General features: G+C 47.6%; 1 protein-coding gene across 23 annotated transcripts in view; it reads left to right on the forward strand.

Annotated features, from left to right (window-relative positions):
• The window catches only part of KALRN (kalirin RhoGEF kinase), a 735103-nt gene that overhangs the window by 46366 nt on the left and 663898 nt on the right, over positions 1-24839 (forward strand). For 3 of the 23 annotated variants that reach the window (XM_066240721.1, XM_066240723.1, XM_066240726.1), the window contains exon 1: positions 19216-19343. The exons of 18 other annotated variants lie outside the window; for them this stretch is intronic. In XM_066240721.1, coding sequence (XP_066096818.1) covers positions 19277-19343 — 67 coding nt within the window. In that variant the 5' untranslated portion in view covers positions 19216-19276. Of the gene's footprint in view, positions 1-19207; positions 19344-24839 lie in introns of those variants that run through there. 2 more of the 23 variants (XM_066240738.1, XM_066240741.1) reach the window with 1 other exon arrangement.

Genomic DNA, 24839 nt, shown 5'->3' on the forward strand with positions numbered 1-24839 from the left:
GCTGTGACTGCTGGCTGTCTGGCACTCTTCTGCTTCTCGGTGCTGATTTGGGACCAAACATTTTCTGTGCCGGAACAGGCCAGTCTCAGGAGACCTGGGTGGACATAATAGAGTGATGCCTCATGTCACGTTATTGTTCTTGGTTTTTATTTTAATTTTATTTTTTTGAGTCGCTAAGGCTCAGATGCCCCAAATGGGTGGGACAGCTAGTGGAACTCACAGGCTTTTGCAAGTAACAGCAGTGCGTAGGGAGAGGTGGGGGCCGGTGGTGAAAGGTGTTGGGACGATTTAGGCTGCCCTCTGATTTGGAGCTCCTGAGGGCTTACAGCTGCCCCACTTCCAGACCCAGTCTGCACTCGTTCCGGCTCTTCCCCACAGGCACCGCCTTCTCTTTTCTGCGGGCACCGCACACACGTGCGCGCAGTGCCAAGGCACTGGAGAAGCGTGCACGTGCCACTCCCAAGCTCCGCCCTGTCCGTTACGTAGGTGCGCAGGGTGGAATCATCCCTGACTGCCCGCTCTTCCTCTGGAGTTCCTCAGCTCTGAACTGCCTCTCCAGCTTGGCTGCTGCTCTCCAGTTCAGGAGTGTCATGACAACGTGGGATCCTTGAAGCAGGCTGCAAGGCTGACTGTTCCCAACCCGTTCTCCCCATTGCTACCTGATCAATCTTCCCGAGCATAAGCTTTGACCTTGGCATGTTCCTGCTCAAAGTGGCTTCCCATTGCCCACTGGATAAGATAATACTCCTTCACCTGGCATTTGAGGCTCCAGAGCATGTGGCATGGGCGCTGTAGTCATCAGGCTGGCCTGGGTGTGGATGCCAGCTCCACTGCTTACTGGCTGTGCCAACCTGGGCTATTTTCTTGACTTCTCTGAAGGCTCAGGCCTTCCTTCTCTGTAATGGGAGGGTATTACATAGAATTGTTTAAAGAATTAAGTGAAACCATGAATGTAAAGCATTTAGCCTGGCACATGCTGGCTATTTAATTAAAGGTATTATTCAGGCCCTGGCCGGGTGGCTCAGTGGTGGAGCGTCGGCCTGGCGTGCGGGGGTCCCTGGTTCGATACCTGGCCAGGGCACACAGGGGAAGCGCCCATCTGCTTCTTCCCCCCTTCCCCCCCCTCCTTCCTCTCTGTCTCTCTCTCTTCCCCTCCCACAGCCGAGGCTCCATTGGAGCAAAGATGGCCCGGGCGCTGGGGATGGCCCCTTGGCCTCTGCCCCAGGTGTCAGAGTGGCTCTGGTCGCAACAGAGCGATGCCCGGGAGGGGCAGAGCATTGCCCCCTGGTGGGCAGAGCATCGCCCCCTGGTGGGTGGATCCTGGTCGGGCGCATGCGGGAGTCTGTCTGACTGTCTCTCCCCGTTTCTAGCTTCAGAAAAATGCAAAAAAAAAAAAAAAGGCATTATTCATTGACCTCTGGGCTCTGGTCTCAGTCCTACCTGTCCCACAGCCCTAGCTCCAGCCACTTTGGACTACTTGGTGATCCCTGGGCCTCTGCTTTCCCATTCTCCAGCATCCATCCTTTCTGGTGGTGTTGCGTCTGCTTTGTCTGGAGGTATTTGTATCCTTGTCTGGGCTTCCTTCCTGCATGTGTGCTTGATGGCAGGGCCTGGGTTTGACTCATCCTGTACCTTTCTGGCACAGGAGACATTCAGGAAATGTTTGTAGAATGGGTGACTATTATCCTCAATGGAATAGCTGCCTGGACTTGGACTCCACATTAATTAGTCAATTGATAAGGTGTGTGTTTATAATAGTTTCATGAATGTTTATTGAAGTCTACTGTCTTTAGGGGATTCATTGGTGAAAGAAACAGATACACTAGGCCCCTGGTCGACAAACTGCGGCTCTCGAGCCACATGTGGCTCTTTGACCCCTGAGTGTGTCTCTTCCACAAAATACCATGTGCGGGCGCTACCTCGATAAGGGATGTACCTACCTATATAGTTTAAGTTTAAAAAATTTGGCTCTCAAAAGAAATTTCAATCATTGTACTGTTGATATTTGGCTCTGTTGACTAATGAATTTGCTGACCACTGCACTAGGACATCATGGGTCCTGCAGTGACAGTACATGTGGGTAAGGATGGTGGCCGGGCCAGTGCAGAGCTGTGGCCAGGAGGGTGCAGGGCTGTGGCGGGCGGGTGCAGGGCTGTGGCAGGGCGGGTGCAGGGCTATGGGCGGGCAGGTGCAGGGCTATGGCAGGGCGGGTGCAGGGCTGTGGCGGGCGGGTGCAGGGCTGTGACAGGGTGGGTACAGGGCTATGGCAGGGCAGGTGCAGGGCTGTGACAGGGTGGGTGCAGGGCTGTGGCGGGCGGGTACAGGGCTATGGGCGGGCAGGTGCAGGGCTGTGGCGGGCGGGTACAGGGCTGTGGCGGGCGGGTGCAGGGCTGTGACAGGGTGGGTGCAGGGCTATGGCAGGGCAGGTGCCCGGCTGTGACAGTCCTGTGACTAGGCAGGCATAGTGCATATTGCAGGGGTAACTAACAGTGTTTCACCTGAGACCAAAAAGATGAGTAGGACCTTGACTCAGGTCCATGGCTTATTGTAATGATACTGCTTTAAATCTTCATTTTAAAGAAATCCATGCTTCACAAGATTTTCCTTCAAAGGATTTTCCTTTCCTCAAAACCTCAGACAGAAATTTTTTCTGAGAACCAGGTTTTCTAAAGTGATCTGTAACCAAGGTAATGTCAACAGTTTTAGGTTGCTAGGAACTGGGACAAAAGTTGTTGATTGTATTTAAATTTTAAGCAACCCCCCCCCCCCTACACACACACACATACACACACACACAGCTGTGGCCAGTGAAGCGAAGTTTCTTTTTCTTTTGAGTTGGGTGGGAGAGTATTCTCTTACAGTTACTGAAGGATAATTACATACTTGCTTTCTGTTCGGGTAGAGATTCAGCTACTCCAGCGAATAGGCTTTTGTTTGTTATTTGCTTGTTTTGTGGCTTCAGCTGTGTGGATAAAGGGACAGGAAAGCTAAGAGCAGGAAGTGGCTGGGGTGTTTCTCTGGCCCTCCTGTTGCTTCTTCTTGGGCTGTGGAGAAAAAGTGGTGGCGGCAGTCGTGGTCTGCAGCTGCGGAGGAAGCAGGGGTGCGTTTTTGCATTAGGAGGGGACATAGAGACCTGGAATTGTGCGCAAGTCAGGAAACTTGCCGCCAGACAGAGGAGGCCACAGGAGGAGATAAGCGTCTCTTTGTAGACCCTGCACACACACACACACACACACACACACACACACACACACACACATCTACAAAGGAAAGCAATCATTGTGATTGAATAATCAGAGAAATTATGAATTATATGTTGTTTTGGAAGGGGCTACTCTTAGGCCCAATGCATGCATCTATTCTTTTATTTTAATTTTTTTAATTTAAAAAACATTGGAAAACTGCAAATTTCTTTTTTTTACCATGTTACATTTAGGACCCAGCGTCCAAGGCATCTACTGCCACCTGGTGGCAGAGTACACCACCTCTGGGATTTAGAGTTGATGAGGCTACACATTGATAGAAAATTGATTCTATAGCCAACATTTGGAATCGTAGACTATCAGAGTTGCTAGAGATCTTAAAATTTACATAGGTTGCTTCTAATGAAATCCAGCAATTTTTCTATAAAACCTCTTACTTAAATACCTCCAGTGACAGGGAGCTCATGATCTTGCCTGATAGACCATCCTGTTGTCATTCATTCTTATTCTTTTTATTTACTTTTAATTAACAATCACTTGTATTCATTAATCCTAGTATTTACCCCTAGAAAAACCCCAAATAATGTTTTGGTACCATCTTCATAATAACCATTCAGCCTGACCAGGCGGTGGCGCAGTGGATAGAGCTTCGGACTGGGATGCCGAGGACCCAGGTTTGAAACTCAGGTTGCCAGCTTGAGCGCAGGCTTATCTGGTTTGAGCACAGCTCACCAGCTTGAACCCAAGGTTGATGGCTTGAGCAAGGGGTCACTCAGTCTGCTGTAGCCCCCCAGTCAAGACACATATGAGAAAGCAGTCAATGAACAACTAAGGTGCCGCACGAAGAATTGATGCTTCTCATCTCTCTCCCTTCCTGTCTGTTCCTATCTGTCCCTCTCTCTGTCTCTCTCTGTCACAATAAATAAATAAATAAATAAATAAATAAATAAATAAATAAATAAAATAACCCTTCAAATATTATAAGGAGCCTGTCTGTCTCCCCACAGTCTTCTTGTCTTGAGGTTAAACAGCTGCAGTTCCATCAGTCATTATTCTTAAGTCATGCTTTTCAGATTCCCCACAGGCATTTCTTTCCTCTGGTTGCATTCTACTTGCCAGTATCCCTTATTGATCAGATCCAGCACAATATTGCAGACATGACTGACCAGCTTAGTGTTATGAAACTTGCAGGCTATCTGGATACCAAATTTAATGCACTCTGTGTAGTATGAAGCAGCTGTTTGTAGTATTTCCCCAATGCTGACCCCTCTTAAGTTTGTGGTGACAGCAAACCAAGACTTTACTTTAAAAAGAAAGAATTTTACAACCTTTACACAATACATTCTGAATTTTAGATATAACACATAAAGCCTTTTTTATTTCATACCAACTTAGTTTCTCCCTGGAGGTAAATTCTGGTATTAGATATTAGGGACCCTTCCAGACCATTCTGTTTGTTTACATGTATAGATACACAGCTGTAGAAATTTGTAGATTTGTGTGTGTATATGTCAGGTTAAAATATCATGTTTTCCATATCATTTTGCAACTTTTTATTCATGCAGTGACAGGTCTTGAAAATCTTCTGTATACTATTTCTCGTTGTGGATATTCCATGATTGTCTCAGCAGTCCTTCTATTGCTGTTTCTGTTTTATACTTTTATTTATTTTTAGCACTATAAACAGTGTTGCAGTGAACATTTGTGAACCATGCACATACACAGGTGTTTCCATAGATTAGATAGAAAGCGGTGCAATTATTGCATGAATGATATGTACATTTTTAATTTTCAAATGTGGATTTCAGAGATAAAATAGTTAATTTTGACCAAGCGTTGAAATCTGCTGAGATAAATTCACATCTTGATTTTGGTTATATATTATAGCATTAAATCCCCTACACCAGTTTTGTATCATCTGCCCATACTGTAAGCATATCTTTTATCTTCTCATTCTAGGAAATAATTTTTTTTTAGAGTCAAACTCAGCAGTCATGGGGAGAGCTTTGTGGCCATCCCCAGGGAGCCCCATCCCACCTGAAGCTCACTCAGTTCTTCTAATAAACTCTGTCTGGGCCCTGCAGTTTATCTGTAGTAATTCCGCTCATCCATTCTCTTATCCTGCTCATTTTCACTATTTTATCTACAAGACTATTGTGGAGGACATTTGTCAGAGGTTTAGCAGAAATCAGGAGACACACTCTGACATTCTCCTGACCACCCACTCTAGCCTGTCGGGGAGGGCAGTGAGGATGGCGCGCACTCCCCCAAGGCAAGTGTCATTCAACATAGACCCTATAATAACTCGATAGTGAGCAATGTTTTCTGTACCGTCAAGTGAGAATGCATTCGATCCCAAAGATATCAGGGAAAAATAAGCTATCTATTCCCCAATTGCCCTTCTCACCTATATGTTCCCAAGCCAGTTGGTCCCTAGGGAGACTGTGTCTGATGGTAGAGACACAGCTGCCTTAGAGACAAGCTCAGTGCTGAGGGTTACACTTCCAGTGTTACTCAGGCTATTTGTTCACGCCTGGTACAGTGTAAATGGAGGTAGAGTCGCATAGACATACCCACAGACTCATATGCTTGTACATATGCCCCCTCCACAGCGTCTCACACAAGTTTTCTCTGTCTAGTCCCTATGGTAGAGGACCTTTTCCTAGTCACAGGCCTATCTAGCTTTCTCTGCATTATCCAAAGAAGGCTGGAAACGATGGGGCAGATAATTTCCAACTCACTTTCATCTGACTTAGAAATGTGTTGTATGATATACCACAGGTGGTCCTCAAAATGGGAGTGATGGTGGGTGAGTGACGGAAGATGGAGACAGTGGGACTCTGAAAACCCTCCCTGGGACAGCCATGCAGTCACACTGCTGCAAGGTGTAGGCGGGCAGAGCTCCGGGTCCTTCCTCTCCCGAGCTGGGGTTTGGGAACGGCATTGCCCATCTAGGGGTGGCCAGGCTCAGACTTTTCATTGAGGAAAAGATCCTATGTTACCTCATTTTTAGGGCAACCAGAATGGAAAACATAACCTCAAGTATCTATGATGTAATCTCCAAGGGAAAAGTTGCTTCGGCTTTTTCTTACTATAAGTAGAAATTCTGTTTCCTTTTTTCCCCTCAGTGAGCCTGAGCTATCAAAGGCTTCTGGCAAAGCCACAGCCAAGTAGATCTCTAAAATCCCACAGCCGTCTTTATCTGGCGGGTGGGGTGGAGGCGGCTCTGCTTCAGAGGAGAAAGGCAGAAGGAATGGCAGATATTTCTTCAACTACTAATGTTTCTTTTCCCTTAAGCTAATAGACAAAACAAATATAAAGATAGAAATGCAGAAGGAAAGGAATGATACAAAATGAGTGAATGTTCCCATCTATATCCTGCAATGTTTCTGTACTCTGGGCCAGGCACTGTGAGGGCTGGGTGCCAATGGCAGGCGGGACTGGGGAGGGGCATGAACGCACAGACCGTGATTTCTGTCCCTACTTTACAGTCTGCTGCAGTCTGTTTGCAGAGAGGATGGATGCAGCAAAATGACCAGTGTTTCTCTTCCGTGCTAGATAGATGATCCTGATAAAGAAGAGTCCACCTTTTCTTCTTCACAGCTCATGCACGGCTACATTTATTTTTCACAAGCAGGGAGGATAAACAGGATCTTGGATTCAAGGCTTTTGTTTCTTTGTTGAAATGAAACAGACTCACCATAGGTAAACCTATATTCCTCTCTGAGAGCCACCCCTTCTTCTGGTACCTAGTGACCTCTTGCCTTGGGCAGGGTTATACCCACCCCGTCTTCTTTCTTGTTACTGCTAACGGTAGAAACTTTGCTGTTGAGACTGTGTGTTGTTGGAGAGCAGTCTGGGTGTTCTGCTCCTTCATGTATTTCCAGACGTAGTTCCAGGTGTGACACAGAGTGGGTACCTAGGAAATGCTTGTTGAATGAATGAAAGCTGCTCTTCATCTACTCCTCATTCATTCATTCAACACATATTTACCGAGTGCCTTCTCTGTGCCAGGAACTAGGTATACAGCAATGAACAGGACCCGGTTGAGGAGACAGATGTGAGACAATTAGAATATAACGTGATACCAAGGAAGTACAGGCTGGGATGGGTGTATATGCGGGCACATCCAGCCCAGCTGGGTGGATCAAGGAAGGCTTCCTAGAGACCTGGGGGATTAGCACAGATAGCCAGGTGAAGGCAGGGTGGGACACAACATTCCGAAGCATGGGAAAAGCACATGCAGTAGTCCAAAGGGAAGAGAGCACCGTAGACTAATCACGTAATAATGATTATCATAAAAACATATATAGTATTTAATGTGAGCCAGGCACTGTCCTAAGTGCTTTACATTTATTAATGTATTCAAGTACTATGATTATCATGGTCATTTTACAGGTAAGAAAATGGACAGAAGAGGTTAAATCACGATCGATTTCCCACTAGTAAGTGGTAGCATCGGCATATGAAGTCTTGGTGGTGCTAAGGCAGCAAAGCCTACGTGAGGTGGGCGCTGGTTCCCAGTGGGGGTCCCGGCACACTGATGGACGAGAATAGGTCCAGGCGGGAGCAGTCTGCTTGGAGGATGTCCAGTAAAGACCGACAGGGCTTTTGGTGTATCCTAATTGTGGAGTCTGCCTTCGTCAGGCAGATTATGAGACTTTTTCTTGCCTCAGTGGATGATTTTGTTGTGTCTTGTTCCTCTGTGAACAGACTGCAGAGGAGAGAGAGAGTCCCCAGCCTCCTAAGGAGAATGCAGTTGGGGCAACACAGAACAGTTAAATCGTGGATAACCAAAGAGTATTCTCCAGTTTGGGCTTCCATCCTTGAGTGGGGAGGAGAAGGGAAACGGCCGTACAGACACAGCCCTGGCCAGTCTGTCCTGGTGCCGCGCTGTGGCGGGCTCTAGTCCGGCTGGCTCCCGTGGTGAAGGACGGCCGGCAGATCTCACCGGGGTTGACTGCTCCTAGCGCACGGGCCTGGGAAGGGGTGAGCCTATCAGTTCTGCTTTCTCTCTTCTCAGTTTAGAAAGGAGTCATCCACCCCAGATGATCAGTGCCCTCAAAGGTTTGTGCAGCCCTTCCTGGTGACAGGTCATGCCCCTGCCTTTCCCCAGGCTTCACCACAGACCCATCCTCCAGGTCCCCCGGGGGCAGAGCCTGCCCAGTGTGTGGGGGGGTCCTCAGCACCACCTCACTGCCGGCTCTCCTCAGGAAGAGCACACGAACTGCACATTGGTGTTTGGAAAAATTAATGCTTTCAAGATGAGCTCCGCAGTCTTAGCACGTCTGTCTTTCTCTCTCTCACCAGCTGAAAGACAAGAAGCATTCTTAGACAATTACTCCCCAAGGGAGCCTGAGGACTGGCTTTGTTTATTGAGTGTTTTTAGTTACAACACATGAAGTTCTGAGATTTTTTTTTTGGCTTCAAGTTTTTTTCCTTCTGTTTTTAGTTGTCAGGATAGGGAAGATGAGTGAACTTGCTATTAACCAGGGTACTTGGACATTTCAAAATTGTGAAAGGCATGTTTTTCTGTGGGCCTGATAGCAGAATCCTTGAGGTAAGGAACTCAGTAAGACCTGACAGATGGAGCCCAGGCTTGGGGCTTACCTCAGGCCTGCACTGTACCCAGGTGTTCAATCTGCCATCTGCAGCTGCTTCAGGCCGTGTCTCCACCTGTCGGGGCTCCTTCCCCTTCCTCAGACTCTCTTCGTCTTCTCTTGTCTTCTGATAGACAAAGCACTTAAGGACACAGTCACATGCAGCTGTCACAGTCCTTTACCCTCAGCTACCTCTTGGCACCTTCAGCTCCCTCTCACCAAACGACAACACTCTAAGTAGAGATGGTGGGGTTGAAAGAGTTGGTGTCAGTGCATCAGAGCCCGCTGCACGAGGGCAGAGGGGGCCGACTTCACAGTCTGTGTGTGTGGTTCTTCCTGCTGTGTCTGGGCAGACGTCTTTAACTGATGGTGCCACTCTTCCCATCGGTCCTGCCTATGGCCTCGAAATCCCCCCAACCCGAATCTCAAAGATATTTATTAATGCAAAAGGAAAGATAGTAACTCTGTTTAACACAAAGCTCTGGACAGTTACTTCCCCTTGGCTAGAATTAGAACTTGAGATGAAGCATGGTTGCCATCGCTGACCAAAGTCTGGCCAGTGTCCAAGTGGCCCATATGGGAATGAATGGTCTAAGCAGAGTTGGGTTTTACTGAATGCTCGTTATGTTTGCGGCACACTCATCTGGTTATTGTTGTTGTGAAGCAAAGTGGAGGACGAGCTGCATCTGCTGGCCAGTGGACAGGTGCCTAAGTCTTGGGGGTTGGTTGTTACGACCTTTGAAGATCATCCTACATTCCAGATCCTATGAGTGGGAGGAGGAGAGAGAACTTGCTGTCCTGAGTTGCGCCCATTTTTCAGAGAAGGTTTGAGCTGTGACTTTAGTCAGCTTGAATACTTAAATGCTTTGCAAATTACCGAAGTAATGAATGCTTATGGTAAAAAGCAGTATAAAATAAAATTTTATAAATACAATTCTCTGATAATCTTCCCCCATCGTCCAGGAAAAACTGCTGTTAACAGCTTGGTGTACAGTATATTCTACCAGAACTTTTTGTCTGTGCACATTGAAGTGCACACTCATAGTGTGTATAGGTATATTTAAATGTCTGTGTTCTCACAAAGAGTGGGACAATACAAATTATTTCAAATTATTTTGTAAATTGTTTTCTCCTACTGAACAGTGTATTGTGGACATCCTTTCAAGTCACTAAATAAAAAACTGCGGCCTTTTTAAATGTCTGTAAAGTATAATATAAGTTGTATTATAATTGTATCATAGTTTATCTTACTAGTCTCACTGCGGGACACATACATTGTCTCCAGGTGTTGCTGTTAGAGAAGACACAGAAATAAGCATATGTGCAGTAGGTGAGGGTCTTGCAAGTAGCACTGCCGAATTGAATGCCCACACTTTAGAAGTGTTGCTGTGTACTGCCACACTGATTTCTGAAAATGCTGTCTCAGTTTGTTCCCCAGTCAGATTACATGCTTCCCCCCCAATCTGACAGATAAAATGTGGCATGCTGTTATTGCCTTAATTTGCATTTCCCTCATCATTAGTAAAGGCTGGCATATTTTAATTTTTATTGGTCATTTGTATGTCCTCTTCTGTGAATTGCCTGTTCATATTCTGGTCTTATTTTTTATACAGGGTTACTTAACATTTTCTTAAAGTTTTTAGGAGCTCTTTGTAAATTAGAGATACTAAACTTCTGTGTGGTGTATTGTTGCAGTGTGGCAAATATTTGTCTCCTAGATGATCTTTAACACTGTTCATGTTTTTGCAATTTTATCTATTCCTTTTTCTGTGAAGACTTAAAAACCCCACAATTACATGCATTCACATTTTTCAAAAATTAATGCAACTTAAAAAGGTCTTTTAAAAATTTTTTTTTATTTTTCTGAAGTTGGAAACGGGTAGGCAGTCAGACAGACTCCCGCATGCGCCCAACCGGGATCCACCCAGTATGCCCAGTAGGGGGCAATGCTCTGCCCATCTGGGGCGTTGCTCTGTTGCAACCAGAGCCATTCTCACGCCTGAGGCGGAGGCCATGGAGCCATCCTCAGCGCCCGGGCCAACTTTGCTCCAGTGGAGCCTTGGCTGTGGGAGGGAAAGAGAGAGAGAGAAAGGAGAGGTGGAAGGGTGGAGAAGCAGATAGGTCCTTCTCCTGTGTGCCCGGGCTAGGAATCAAACCCAGGCCTTCCACACGCTGGGCTGACACTCTACCACTGAGCCAACCGGCCAGGGCCAAAATGTCTTTATAAGATGGTTATGCCTATCTATTCAGCCTTCTGCTCCACAGATAACCATTGGGGTTTATTGTGAATCTTTCTAGTGTTTGTTTTTGCAAATATGAGCAAATCTGAATCCATACTTATTTTGCCCCTTTCTTATCAAAAGCAAGTAAATATAAACTATATTGTTCAATGTTTAGCATTTTCAGCCCAACACTATGGGATATTTTTCCATACCAGTTTATGGAAAGCTGCCTATTCTTTTTTAACAGCTGCATAGTATTCTGTTGTGTGGGTACATCAAACATAGTTTGGTGGGCTTCAGACTTTTTTGCTTATGTATGCCCTAAAACAATACTGAAAACTATATAATCCCCTCACACATTGGAGCTGACATTTAACGTTTTTTTACTATAAGTTTAAATGATTACAAATAATATATTTTGTAGCATGTATTGTATATAGCCCTTAAATATATTTTCTTCAAAATCATGGAGTTGTAAACGTAATAAATTAGAAAAGACAGCTCTCGTTGTCAAAGCAAGCAGCCAAGTCACACATATTTATTTCCAGTTAGAAAAGTTGACTTTAAAAAAATTCATGTTAGACAGCCTTCTCCATTTCCCCCTACCCCAGACCTCTGACAATCCTGTTTTCAGAATTCTAGTTCTAAGATAGGTGGATAAGTAGATATGGTCCTGATTCCAGCCATGCTTTTGTCTTCTAGATGAGATAAGGTATATTCCTTTTCAATACTTCCTTGGTGACCTCATCCAATCTTGTGGCTTTAATTGCTCTCCATTCACCAATGACTCCCTGTTTCATTTATCTATTATGCTGTGACAAACCACCCCCAATCTTAGTGGCTTAGAACAACAATTTATCATTGCTAATGATCATGAGGGTTGAGTAGGCAGTTCTTCTGTTTAGTGTGGTGTCTGCCAGGTGCTGGGTTGGCTGGAAGCTCCAAAGCGGCCCCACTCACACGGCTGGCAGGCTGTGTAGGGGGGGATGGGACTTGGGTTCTGAGCTTGGGTCCTGGGTTCTCCTGTCTGTGCTCTTTCCCTGTGACCTTTCCTTGTGGCTCGGACGTCTTACGGCATAGCAGCTGGACTCCAAGGACAGTTTTATTTAGTCTTGACTCCATCATCTTAAACTATCCTTTAAAAAGTTAGGTCGTATAGTCCAAATATCAAAATTCAAAAGATGTAAAAGATATACTGTGAGAAGCATTCCTTTCACGGCTGCTGTTCAGCCTCTGTTCTCTTTCGTGTTTGTTTATCCTTCCGGAGAGAGAGAAAATGCACATAAAAGCCAATGTGTTGAACTTTGTGTCTTGCTTAGGAAAATCTTCCCACCCTAAGATTATAAAAGATTTTGTTCTTGAAGTTTTAGAGTTAATTTTCTTACATGGATATCTTTAACTAGGCCTTCCTGGTGCATGTGGAGGGGTCAGAATTGATGGACTTCGGGGGGCAGCCACATCACTGGTGTTTCCCACCTGCTCAGTGCTGAGAGTCCTCTACATGGTTCACGTGGGCGTGGTCAGAGGAGTTTCCATAACTGAATCTCTCTTAGAACTTCCCAGCCTGAGGAAGGGCAGAGGGAGGAGGCCAGATGGATTGGACAGTAGGGCAAGTGAGACTCTGCCCCCGCCCGAAATCGGAGTGAGAAGCTGGGGGTTTGGGCTCATGGCTTGTCCCTGAGTGTGTTTTAAGGGCCACTTGGCTTAGAGCTGTCGTCGGTGGCAGAGGTCATGTGCTTTTTTATTGGTTTGTCTGCCTACTTAGGTCCAATGACTTGAGAACTTCAACCTGATATGAGCTTGTTGTCTATTGTGGGAGAATGCTTTAACTTTATTAAGCATCTATTGAGTATTCGGTACATTGCTTAATATTTTATATGTTATTTTGTTTTTTGTTTTCCTAATGAATGTTGCTCAGATTTTATAATATCAGCTTTATCTTCATCCAAAAGATGAAGAAACTATGATTTAGGGAAGCAAAGTACTTTTTTTTTTACTTCAGGTTACTCAGTTAGCTAGGAAAACCTTTGGGATTTGAACCCCGTTCTTCTGATTCCAAAGTTCATGCCCTTTCCCTACAGCTAGAAGGCTTCAACTTAACAGATATAAAGAGATTATAAGGAGATTCTTTATAGAATTTGTGGAGCCAGTTGATTTTAAGAACTGGAAGCAGAATTCATTAGCTGCAAAACGAAGTGAGCATGGCAACTGATTCTTTACTTTTTGAAAACAAGAGCCAAGGAGGAGAGAATCCAGACTGGCTGACGTGCAGCATGTTGTGTCCAGGTGGGTGACGTGGTTGGGGGTCAGGGCACTCAGGCGAGTCACAGATTCTGATGTCATAATGAACTGCCCTAAGTATTGTAACGGAGATTATCCATTTTCCAAAAAAAAAAAAAAAAAAAAGAAAGAAAGAAAAGAAACCCCAACAAGATACAGGAAAAAAAAAAGGGTTCATAAGGATACGCTAAACACCAAAATGTAGCACTATCTGTCTCTGATGGTACAGTGTTGATCTTGTTGAACTTCACATTCGTCATCGTCAACCCCAGTCATCATGTGGTACTTGGTTTTACAGGGCGGAGGTGCTGAGGGGGGTTACTTGGGAAAGTTCTTGGAGGAGATGGAGAGGGTCTGGGAGAGGAGAGGAAAGGGAGAGCGGTTTCCCCGCTAGGCCCCCATGTGCGGGGCGAGGTCAGAGGGTCATCTGTGGTGACTGGCGACGGCAGTGTTCCTGACTCTGTGTTGATGAACTGTGGGACTGACACAGGGGAGAAACAGTTCAGAGAAACCACACCTCAGGGGGTGAAGCCCTGAGGCGTGAGGGGTCCTTGTCTTCGAGTCACACTGCCTCCTTCAGTGACTGAACATACCGTCCTTGGACGCGATGAGACGGCAGTGCCACCGTCCTGGCCGTGAGGGGACATAGGAGACCATGGTGAACTCTTCGGATGACCTAGGTCTCGTGGGTCAGGCTCTGAGGTATTCTCTCCAACTACTTACTAGATTTTTTTTTTTCTCCTTTAAGAAGGACTAGTTTATACAATACTTTAGGTGCTCTGGAGAAAGTCACCTACAGGGTGGTCCTGTGCTGAGTAGGAATGGGCAGTCAGGGCAGTGGTGGAGAGGCCCCAGCGCCCGCGCTGCCTTCGTGAGGATGCCTGACCGGCAAGTACTGCTGACGGCTGTAGGGAGCAGAGTCATGGCCACCTTTGTGCCCCCAGTACCCACCCCACCCCACCCACTGCTTGTATCTAAGACCGGGGCTTCCACTCTCCTTCCTTTGACCTCATGCAATATCTTTTGCCAAAATGTAAATATTCCCCGAGGGCCTAACTATTAAGCTGTCATCATGAAAACCTTAGAGGGAATGAGATTATTATAGTATGTCTCGTAGGTTTAGGATGGGTGAACTTTGCAAAGGCAGCGAGAGAGGGAAGAGTGTGACTCCTGAGATCCAGGAAGCGTGTTGGGGTGCCACGCTGTGATTGGAGATTCAGAGCAATGTGGGGGTTCTACAGACTGGGCGGGGGAGCACTGTAAACGCTCAGGGGAGCGGCTTGGGGGGGGGTTGTGCTTCTCCCTTTAACAGTTTGGTTTAGAGCCCAGTGCGGGAGTGGTTGCACGGAGCCTTCCCGGCTGGGCGCCCTCACTAGAGGAGAGGTCGAGCTCTCAGCAGGGGTCGGAGGTGAGCACAGGTGAGCCCAGAGGAGAGCCACACGAAAGCCAGAGCAGGGCAGGCGGATTCGCTTCCGCCGTTCCCCCTGGCTGCCTGACCTGATATTTGAGGTGACATTTAGAGCCATTGTACAGATGTGCGGTGAGGCCACGATGGAATGAACACTCTGGAGCCTGTGGAGAGATGAGGCTGATTTCTCAGCCTCCTTGCTGGCGGCTTCTCCTCCCCTCCATGTGGGGCCCTCTACCGGGCCTGGAGGGGGGGTGGGACCCCGCTTCACTGGGAGACTCTGTTTGACTCAGGACTCAGGATCCCCCTCCCTCCAGGACTCTGAGGGTGTGTGGGTGAGATGGGGTACACTGGAAGTCAGCAACCGGTTAAACGTTTTAAGTCAGTGCTGTGTGTAAAGGCAGTGAGCGGGGACAGACACAGGGAGGGAGAGATCGCCGTTTCAGACCCACCTGGGGAGTTGGTTAAAAATGCAGGCCTCTGGGAGTGAGACCTAGTTATCTGCATGGATAACCAACCCCCGAAGATGACTCTGCTGCCCATTAAACTTTGAGAACCTCTGAAATCGAGGATGAATGAGGTTAGCTTGGAAAAGGCCTCTTGGGAGAGGCGGACTTGAATTTCAGTGTGGTAGGTGATACTTGTCTGAGGTGCTGTCCTCAGGTACGGACCTGAGGAGCCTGTTTACCCGGGGACATCAGGCTCTCACAGGAGAGACTGGCAGATGTCCATCCCACCCCATGGATGGTGTGGCTGTGAATGTGTTGCCACAGGCGTCACTTCGCCACTTGGGTTATAGTCGCCAAGGGGAGGACAGAAGTGGTGTGGGAGGTGGCTGAGGAGCCTGTCTGCTGGAGCATTTGTTTCCTGTTGCAACGGAAGCACAGTGTGCAGGGCAACATGGCAGCCTGGTGGAGCCCACTTCCCTGGGTGAGGTGGGGGGGAAACATCATGTGAGCAGACAGTCTTCACTGTGGCACGCACACACTAGCAACTGTGCCGCCTTCTGTGTGGCCTTTACTCGTTAGCTAGCCCCATGTGTCTGAGGAGCTGGCCAGCGCTGCTGCGGGAACTGGTCATTGTTGTCCAGGAGATGAGTGGGAAAGATCTGGGATGTGATTGGTCCTCTCCTCCCTCCACGCTGCTTGCCTTCTGCTCCATACACTTGTGCTGGCTTTCTCTGCTCAGGAACACAGTGTTTTCATGTTGGGGTGGGTAGAGAGAGGGAGACAGAACAGTGCCAAGTTAAGAAGGAACAGCAAAGAGCAGGGAACACATCTATGTGTGACATCGAGCAGCTAGTGGTCATCCAGATGGGTATCATGGGTGGAAGGGACAGGCTGCTGCTGGCCTGGAGATGCTGCTTATCCCTGGAAAACATGTCCCTGTGGCCAGCCGGGTGGTCTGGACTCTGGAGGACCATGCCAGTGGCCGTGCTTGCTTTGACCAGGATGAAGGAAGCAGTCACCTCAGAAGCACTGTTTAAGATAAACAAGAGCAAAGATAGCAAAAACCTAATAAAGCTCTCTCCTGGCCAACATCCCATCCTTTCTAATTGCACTGCAACTAAATTGCAACTCTGACAGTCTCTTGGAACATTTTATTCAACTTCTGGGGGGGTTGTCTTGATAGTGAGGCTCATGAGGCTCTGTGGGAGACAGAGAAAGCGCAGTGGTGGGCTGGGGAGCTCCGAGGAGCCCAGCCTGATGCGTTAAGGCCAGTCATTGGTAGAAATCCTGGCTGAATAGGTCCATCTGGGGTCTGCCCCAACAGGTGTGCTTATGTTTTTACGTTCACAGTTTGTGAGGGCTGTGCTTGTGTGCACACTGTTCTTTAACATTTTTATTCTCTTTCTGTCATTGAAAATGAGGCTGTATGGAATGTTTTGCCCTTGATTACCAGAAGGAAGGGAACGGGGCCAGCTTCTTTCTCCAGGCCAAGACTGGGATGTGGAATAGTAGGATGAGTGCCATCAGAGCGCTGTAGTTTACACAGTGTCCACAGTCATTGGGACTTTCTGTCTCACAGTCAGACACTCTCCCCACAGTCCGTCCTGTCCGTGTCTCCTGCGGGCTCAGGTCCATGGGGGCGCCCCTGCCATCTCGAATTTCTCCCCAGTTGTGTCAGGGAAAGCCACACTGGGCATTCTGATTTGGAGGTGCTCTTCTTGGGGTAGCCATGAGCCAGGAGCCAAAGAAAAAGGTGAGAAGCCATTAGTAGGTGGCCGCAGGCAGGCTCTGTAATCGGCCCGTGCCCACGGCATGTCGGCACTGCCCGGGAGATCCTGCCCTGTGGGCGGGGCTTCCATCGCTGCGAAGGTGTCACAGTCCTTCAGAGAACAGGTCAGCCCATAAAACTCTTTGGGAGGAGACAGATGGCACATATGTTTTTCTCAGCCCAGCCACTTGTTAGGCATTTGATCTTAAGCAAGATATTTAACCTCCCAGAACAGAGGTTTTCTCTTCTGTAGCCTGGGGAGAGTGGTTCCCACCCTACAACCTTGCAGGGCTGTTAGGAGGCCCAGAGTTGACGAGGAACGTGAAAGTACTTTGTGAACTAAAATGTCCTGGCTACACCTGAATGATGGATTTTGTTTTTCATGCAGGAAGGGGGAGGCTATGTGTCTGTGCACTTCTCTCTGGAGAGAGAGGAGGAGGGGTTTGCATTCTTGTGTTAACTAAACCCTGCAGTCTTGTCCATTTAAGGTTATAACAAAATAATACTCCCAAAGCCTGAGGTAGCTTTTGGGCAGTGGTGTCTGCTCAGTCTGATTGCTGCCCTTTGAGAAAGAGACACAGCCCCGCCAGTGGTCGTGCCGGGACAGGGCTGGCCAGTGGACACTGTGGCCATGCTCACTTCCTCCCTCTCTTTCCTAGCTCCTGCCCCCTGACGTTGCCTCCTCCCCAGCCTGAGTTGTCAGAATCTGCGCCCTGTCTCACCTGGAAGGCCTAGTCCCCAGGAGGAGCCGATGCCGAGAGAGGTCGGCTGCGCGAAGGAGCTCAGAGGGCTCGGGGTGCCCACGTTTCTGTGGGGACAGTGAGAAGACACTGCTGGCATGGTCTGGGCTGAAGCAGCTGTGGTGACCACGTACACGGCTGCTGGGTGGCTGTGAGGCTTGGAGTGCAAGGTTGTCCCGGACTTGGGGTCCCCCTGGGTTTCACTTCTGTGAGCAGGACTCACAGCCTCACCATGTGGTGGGCCACCCACTGTGAAACGGGCCCCAGCAGGGCAAGGACATGGTTCTCTGGCACCCTTCTCCAGGCCTTAGGCAGTGCCCAGGGACCAGGCCCCCACGGTCCATTCCTTTCCCTGACATAATAACAAAATCATGTGTTTTTGGTACTCAAACTCATTTGCTTATTTGTTCATTTGGTTAGTGAATTCTTGAGCACTTGCAAAGTTTAAGGCATCATGTGAGGTACTTTGGGAGACACAGTGATGATGACAGAGCAGTAGGCCCTATCTTCATGGAATTCATGGTCAAGTATGGGAGCAGAGTCAGTCCCATATAATACTGAAATGCAGCATAAAGCAGGGAGAACCAGGGAACACTGCCTGGATTCTGTGGCATTGAGTCAGCCATCAGAGAATCCAGGAGGATTTGACCATGATGCAGCAGGACAGCGGGGAGGACCTGCTGTTGGGAAGAAGAGCCAGGGGCAAAGGTGCGGAGGGAGGAAACCGTGGGATGCACGGGCCTGTGGGAACCTGAGTCTAGCAAGAGGGAAGAGTGTTGGAGGGCACTGGGGTACTGCTGTCTACCGAGAGCTATTCCAAAAAGGCCAAATCCTCCTTCTCCTTGGGGCCTCACAAGAGCTCAGAGGCAAGTGCTGTTCCCCCAGTTCACTGGGGAGGAAGCTGGGGCTGAGGGAGTTGGAGTAACTTGATTGAAGCCTGGCAACTATTAAGCAGTAGCAGACTATGAATCCCTGACCTTGCAACCCCAGAGCCTATGCTGTCTCCACTAGAACAGAGAGTCCATGAAGGGACGTGGGGAGAATGGGTGTGGCCTTTTCCTGCTCACATGGGGCTAGCAGTCTTGGGCACAGAGCACCTGTGTTTTCCACAGAGCAAAGTAGTGAGGCTCTGGGCTGGCTTTGAAGTCTAGGATGGCAGAGCTCCTGGCTTCCCACCCCCATCCTATTAGAGGAGCCACTTGCCTCTTGCGTGGGAGGCAGAGGAAACCAGGATGGCAGGAGATCCTGGAATGAAATTCAAGACTTGGCCTTGACTGTGCACTCATTCCTAAGACCACCTCCAACCTGACCTGTTTGGGAAAGCCCTCCCTGCCTTACCTCCCACCCCTGCCGTCCCCCTGGGCCCGGGCAGGCTCGGGCTGCACACGGCGGCGGCGTTCTGCTCTTGTTCCTTTGTTGCTGTGAAACGGGCTCCGGCACAGTCAGCCTCTGTGTGGGAGGACTGGTGGCAGTCTCTGCAGGCAGGCGTTTGCTCAGAGCAGGCTGCGTGCGAGCCCCGCGTCAAGAGATTCCGGCCTCCTCAATCAGCGTCGGTGGGACTGAGCTCTGCCGAGGGACTGGCTGTGAAGGATGAGTTCAGGGTGGGATGACGGACCGCTTCTGGGACCAGTGGTATCTCTGGTATCTCCGCTTGCTCCGGCTGCTGGATCGAGGTACTCCTGAGCGTGTGTGTGTGTGTGTGTGTGTGTGTGTGTGTGTCCAAGAAAGAGAGAGAGAAGATATATACACACATGCACAGAGACAGAAACAGAGACAGCAAAGAGGGGCACAGAGAGCAAAAAGGGAGAGAAGAGGGGATGACAGAGGAGAGTAGCCAACCTATGCAAAATAAGGAAAGGCTGTATGTAACCTGGGGACATTGTGACCCAGCTGGGAATCAGGAGCTCGGGGCCACTTGGGGAACATCTGTGACATCTGTGTGTCAGAATCTCATTTCTTGCTCAGTACTCTAGTCACAGACAAGTGAAGCCTGCCTCGCAGGGCCTTTGGTTGAACCCTGACCAGCAGTGCAGCAAGGAGAACAGTCCCTGCAGCAGGAAGCTGGGGACAAACAGACACAGGCTCACCTCAGCCCTGCTGCTCACAGCTCTGTGCCCCCGGCTGAGTGGGGTGACCTGTCTAAGCTTGGTTTGCTGTCTGTAATGGGCATGGAAGGACCTATCTGCTAGGGTTGTTGTGGAATTATTAGTTAATTCACACCTATAAAGCACACAGCCTAATGTCTGGTGCACAGTAGGTGCTTTGTAAGTGGTCTTTTCCTCCTCCTGTGCCTCTCACGCTGTGGGGCTGGAGCACCTGCCCGAGGACAGCGCCCTGTGTCGGCGTTCTGATGATGAAGGCTGTACAGAATTTGCAGTCAGTGGAAAGGGAAGGGAAAGTTCGCTTTATTCCTCAGATTCATCTGACCTTAATACATTCCACCATCAACTAGTGATGCAATTTAAATCTCCCGATCACGTGACACAAATCTAGACATTACATTGTAAGGAAAAGCCACTGTTAACTGGATTGAGTAATAGATTAAAAAAAAAAAGTTTAGAGTTATATTTTAAAGCTTTGGCTCCTGTAAGAGGTTTGGATGAGAAGGAGAGCAAAGTTCCTGACGGAATAGGTGGTGCTGGGGGAGCCCTGCTCCGTACCCCCGTGGGTGTTCCTCTCCACCAGGAGTGGTCTCAGGGGTGCCAGGAGGTCAGTGCCAGGGGGAGCAGAGAGCTGCGCAGAGCAGGGCTCTTATCAGGAGAAATCAAAGATGGAGGAAACCAAACCAGCTCATGTGGAAAACAGTCTCTCCCTAGCACTGAGAGACAGGCCAGCGGGAGCCTGGACTTGAGATGAGATGAGAATGTTAGGAAGAGAGCCAGAACTTCCACCTGGTGTAAATCATAGCCCGGGGGAAGGGCAAGGAGACCACAGGTGTGAATCCCCCGTATCTGTGGGGCTTCCCTTCAGTTACTTCACCTCTCTGTGCCCCATTTCTTCCATTACAAAAGAGGTTGCTGATAGGGGTTATGTGAAATACTTATTCTAGTGCCTGACTTGAAGAAAGTGCCCCCTAAATGTCAGTTTTCATTACCAAGACAGTTTATTTTCACTCTCCTACAAACATCTTAAGAAAGACAGGAACAGGTGGTGTATAATCACCCCGAGCGGAGAAAAGTCCAATTAAGAAATGTTAGAGACTTAGAGACCATTTATACTCACACGAACTAAAACAAAATTTCAACTAACATATGATGCTAATTATAAGAAGACAGTAGATGTTAATGTGTACTATAAGCTATACTACCAATAGTTTTTATTTTTTAGAAAATGCTTGAATCCATGAGTTGCAAACCATGGTTTAAGTTTTGGCTTCATTACTTTCTAAGCACCCTTGAATAAATAATTTATCTACCCTTAAACTGACCCTCAGTTTGTTAAATTTGAAGAATGGGCATATTAATAACAATGTCTATATTAGAGAATTTGGGGAAAATTGTGTTAGTGCGTGTCAAAGTGTTGGGCATTCTTAGAAAGGCCAGGTTACTGAGTTTATGGACTGAAGGATTATCCTGTCTCCGTGGTAGCAGAGGCTGGTGTCAGGATCGGTCCTTTCCCTGTGTGCTTTGTCATCGTGTGTGGCTGTAACTGGAAAGCTCATGGGCTTTCATAAACAGTGTCTCTATGGTTTCATGTAGGCTTTTAACCGGCAGCTTCTGACTGTATATGGCAGCTTATTTCCAGGCTTTTGTGGGGGGCAGGGGCTCAGTGTTGATTGTGTTGCCCAGTTCTGGTTAATGGGTATCACAGTGTTGCACACGTACATGTGTATACACCAACATCCATGTTCAAGCAGAATTTTACATGTGTATACACCAACATCCATGTTCAAGCAGAATTGTACATGTGTATACACCAACATCCATGTTCAAGCAGAAGTTTTGGTTATAGCAGCTTTCCTCTAGTAACTAATGTTAGCCAACATTCTATAGACAATGGCATGCTCTCGCATGGCACGCTAGACTGCGCTAGCTTGTGAGAGATGCTCAGTAAATATTTGTTGAATGAATGGATGAATGATTAGCCTGTGCTTCTGGGCAGTGAAAAAAATTCTGTGAGATCTCTCTTCAGTGCAACATAATTTATCTCCCTTCATCTGTTTTAGGATTTTATGTTATTTCACCTTGACATTGTCACGTCTCATGTCATCTTGAAAGTAACAGGCCTCAAAATGTGAGTAAGGATTAAGAAATGAGAAGAAGTGGGAAACGGTGAGTTTAGTGCAGGAAACTCAAGCAATCAACAAGCGGTTTGCTAGCCTGGGTCATTCTCTTGGCTGTGACCGGGTGACAAATGAATCTGCAATCTGACACACCTAGGAGAAGAGAGAAAGAGTTAGAACTAACTCATCAGAGAGCAGAAAGAAACTTTACAAAGAGATGACAGTGTATGCTTGGTGACTGCAGACCAATCTTTTGTCTTCCCCATCATTGTTCATTACTGGGGACAATTTTTAAAAAATCAAAGGAATTGCTTTCTAGGGCTGTATTTAACTATATGTAATGACTTATATGCTAATGAACTGCCAGCTTGCTCAGGAACATAATTATCTTGATAATTTATTTCATTAATAGCAGATGCTGTTTTTATGGTGTTTGTTACTGGGCCTTTATTACTCTGCCGATTGTGTTCTGTGCTTACAGACGGTGACTAAGGAGACTATGGTGGGAATTGTCCATCGAAAGAAAGGAGCCCATACAGATACAGAACATAAGTGGTATATGAGAGGACTAACATCGCTTCTGGTTTTTGAGTTTTGGTGTATCCATGGGGACCTGACAAGTGTGATGAAGGTTTATAATCCTTTGTTTACATGCTTTTGTTTCTGTTTTTTTTTTTTTCCCTTTGTAGTGAAAGGGGACAAGTAAAAATACTGATTCTCTTTATTTATAAAGCGGCAGACTGTTTCCAGGGTGTGAGAACATCCACCACTAGTAGTACATGACATGATGTTTAGGCAACTTTCAGGTGTTGCTGGAGGTTCTCTTTCTGGTCACTGCCTGGCACTGAAGGACAACCTGATCTGCCCAGTGTCTGCATCTGCTGAGCTGTCCACCCCCTGCCCCCACCCCATCCAGCACAGGCGGCCCCATCCCTCAGATTTCCCTTTCTTCCCACCTCTTTGCCTCTGTTTCACCTTTCCACCAGCCCTACCTGGGCCTCACTCTGCCCTGCCTTCTTCCCAGAAGGCTGCCTCCTCCAGCCTCCCTGTTTCTTCATCCCGTTCTCTCCTTCTGCCCCTAGGGTAAAGGCACAGCCCCATGACACCTCTCACCATTGCCAAGCCTCCTTCCCTTCTCCCCCCTGTGCCTGGGCCGGCTTTGCCATGTGGATCCTGGGTTTCCTGCCCAGGGCCGGCCCTGTCCGGCCCCATCCTGCTTTCCCTGACTTGTAACTCTGAGTGCTTTTTCCTCCCAGGGGCCACTGTCATCTCCTCTTGTGCTCCTGCCTTTTTATGTGACTTTGCCATTATCCCCAGGTCATTAGTTTATTTTTAAAATCAGTTTAAGTAAAAAATGGAGTTGATTTAAAGCATTCTCAAGGAAGTAAGTATAGGAAGTATGTGGACATGGTGAAACGGCAACAGAGTTGCAGAACGACTGTGAGAAACGTACGTGATATGCTGAAGTTACAACACAGGCTTTAGGCTGCTCGTTTTCCTCTGCTCCTTTGTCTCCATTCCTGTAGCTACCACAGAGTGTTTGGGATTCTGGATCAGAAACAACTGGTTCTTCTCCCAGGATGTACATTAGGGTCATCCGGAAGATCTTAGCACAGTGTTCAGTTCCTCCCTGCCCCACACCCCTCAGCCAATTAAATTAGACTCTCTGAAAAGGGGATTGGACACTGGTATATTTAAAGAGCTCTGCAGGTGATTCAAACGGCAGCCAGGGTTGCTGTCCTTTAATATGTATGGCAGAGAGTAGAGGCAAAAATGACTCTTCAGCAAAATAACAAAATAATGAGTCAGTCACTATGTGAGAATAGAAAGCACAGGAAAAAACATAGGAATGTATTAAGAAACAACATTTAAAAGAACACAATCCTTTCGTTCTAATTCTTGCAACTTTCTTTAGAAAACAACCATTTTCTATCACTACTTAACTTTTCTTCATATTCCCACGGAAAAAGTGAGCCCGTGTTCCAGGGTGCGATCGGGCCCCAGCTTGCTTTGGGTCTGTCTTTCTGTTCTGGCTGCCTAGGGCCCTGGGAGTTGAGATGGCAGTTTGTTACTGCAGATGTCAAAAACAAAAAACAAAAATCAAGAAACACAACAAAACACCTTTCCTTACTTGCTTAGTGTAACTCCAATAGGTGGGCACTGCCTGTATTCAGCTGTAATTAGCAAAAGGACAATCCCTCTTCTTTCTGAGTAGATGGGCAGTGAGGACAGTAACTTTCTGGAAGCTTCCATAGTTTTGGGCTCGTCTTCAGCCGGGAATCTCCTTGTGTTTCTCACTGAAGCTCGCCTCTCTCCATTCTCTGTGCCTCAACCTTCATGTCTCCCAAATGTCCTAATCCAGGGATGGACTCCGCCTGGGTGCAGTGCAGGGTCACAGGCAGCTGGCCCTTACGGCCACCGCACTCAGAGTACCCTGAGATTTGGTCCCTTCCTTCCCATGCCTGCCAGCCTCCTCCTGGCCCCTGGCTTCCTGGCACTGACAGATGCCTTGTCTTTGGCCTGTGTGCTGCTCAGCTCTGGCCCTGACGTTTCAGATTTGGTATTTCTGCTTAGTCCATTTTAGGTCAGTTCCTATCCTGCTACAGACTATACACCAGGCTGAATACCTGCCTTGGCTTGGCATGTCCTGCTCGTGCTGGCAGTTGAATATATGTGCCTAGCATGACGTGCGGCTTCTCTGTGCCAGCCTCATGACTTGTCTCTTCCCTCCTGTGGTCAGTAGGGAGGAGTAAAGAAAAGCACACGTGTATGAAATGTGCATCGGATGGCTCTCCTGTGCCAGGAATCTCCCAATCAGAGGAGATTAGGTTGTAATCACCTTCCCATGAGAGCTGAATATTCATATAATACATAAAGAAGTTACTTTAACTTGGCTTTTAAGTTATAAGTAGATATCTCTTATATAGTTATTTAATTGGCTTTGGCA

Source organism: Saccopteryx bilineata, chromosome 8 (genome assembly GCF_036850765.1).
Source record: "Saccopteryx bilineata isolate mSacBil1 chromosome 8, mSacBil1_pri_phased_curated, whole genome shotgun sequence".
NCBI lineage: Eukaryota > Metazoa > Chordata > Mammalia > Chiroptera > Emballonuridae > Saccopteryx > Saccopteryx bilineata.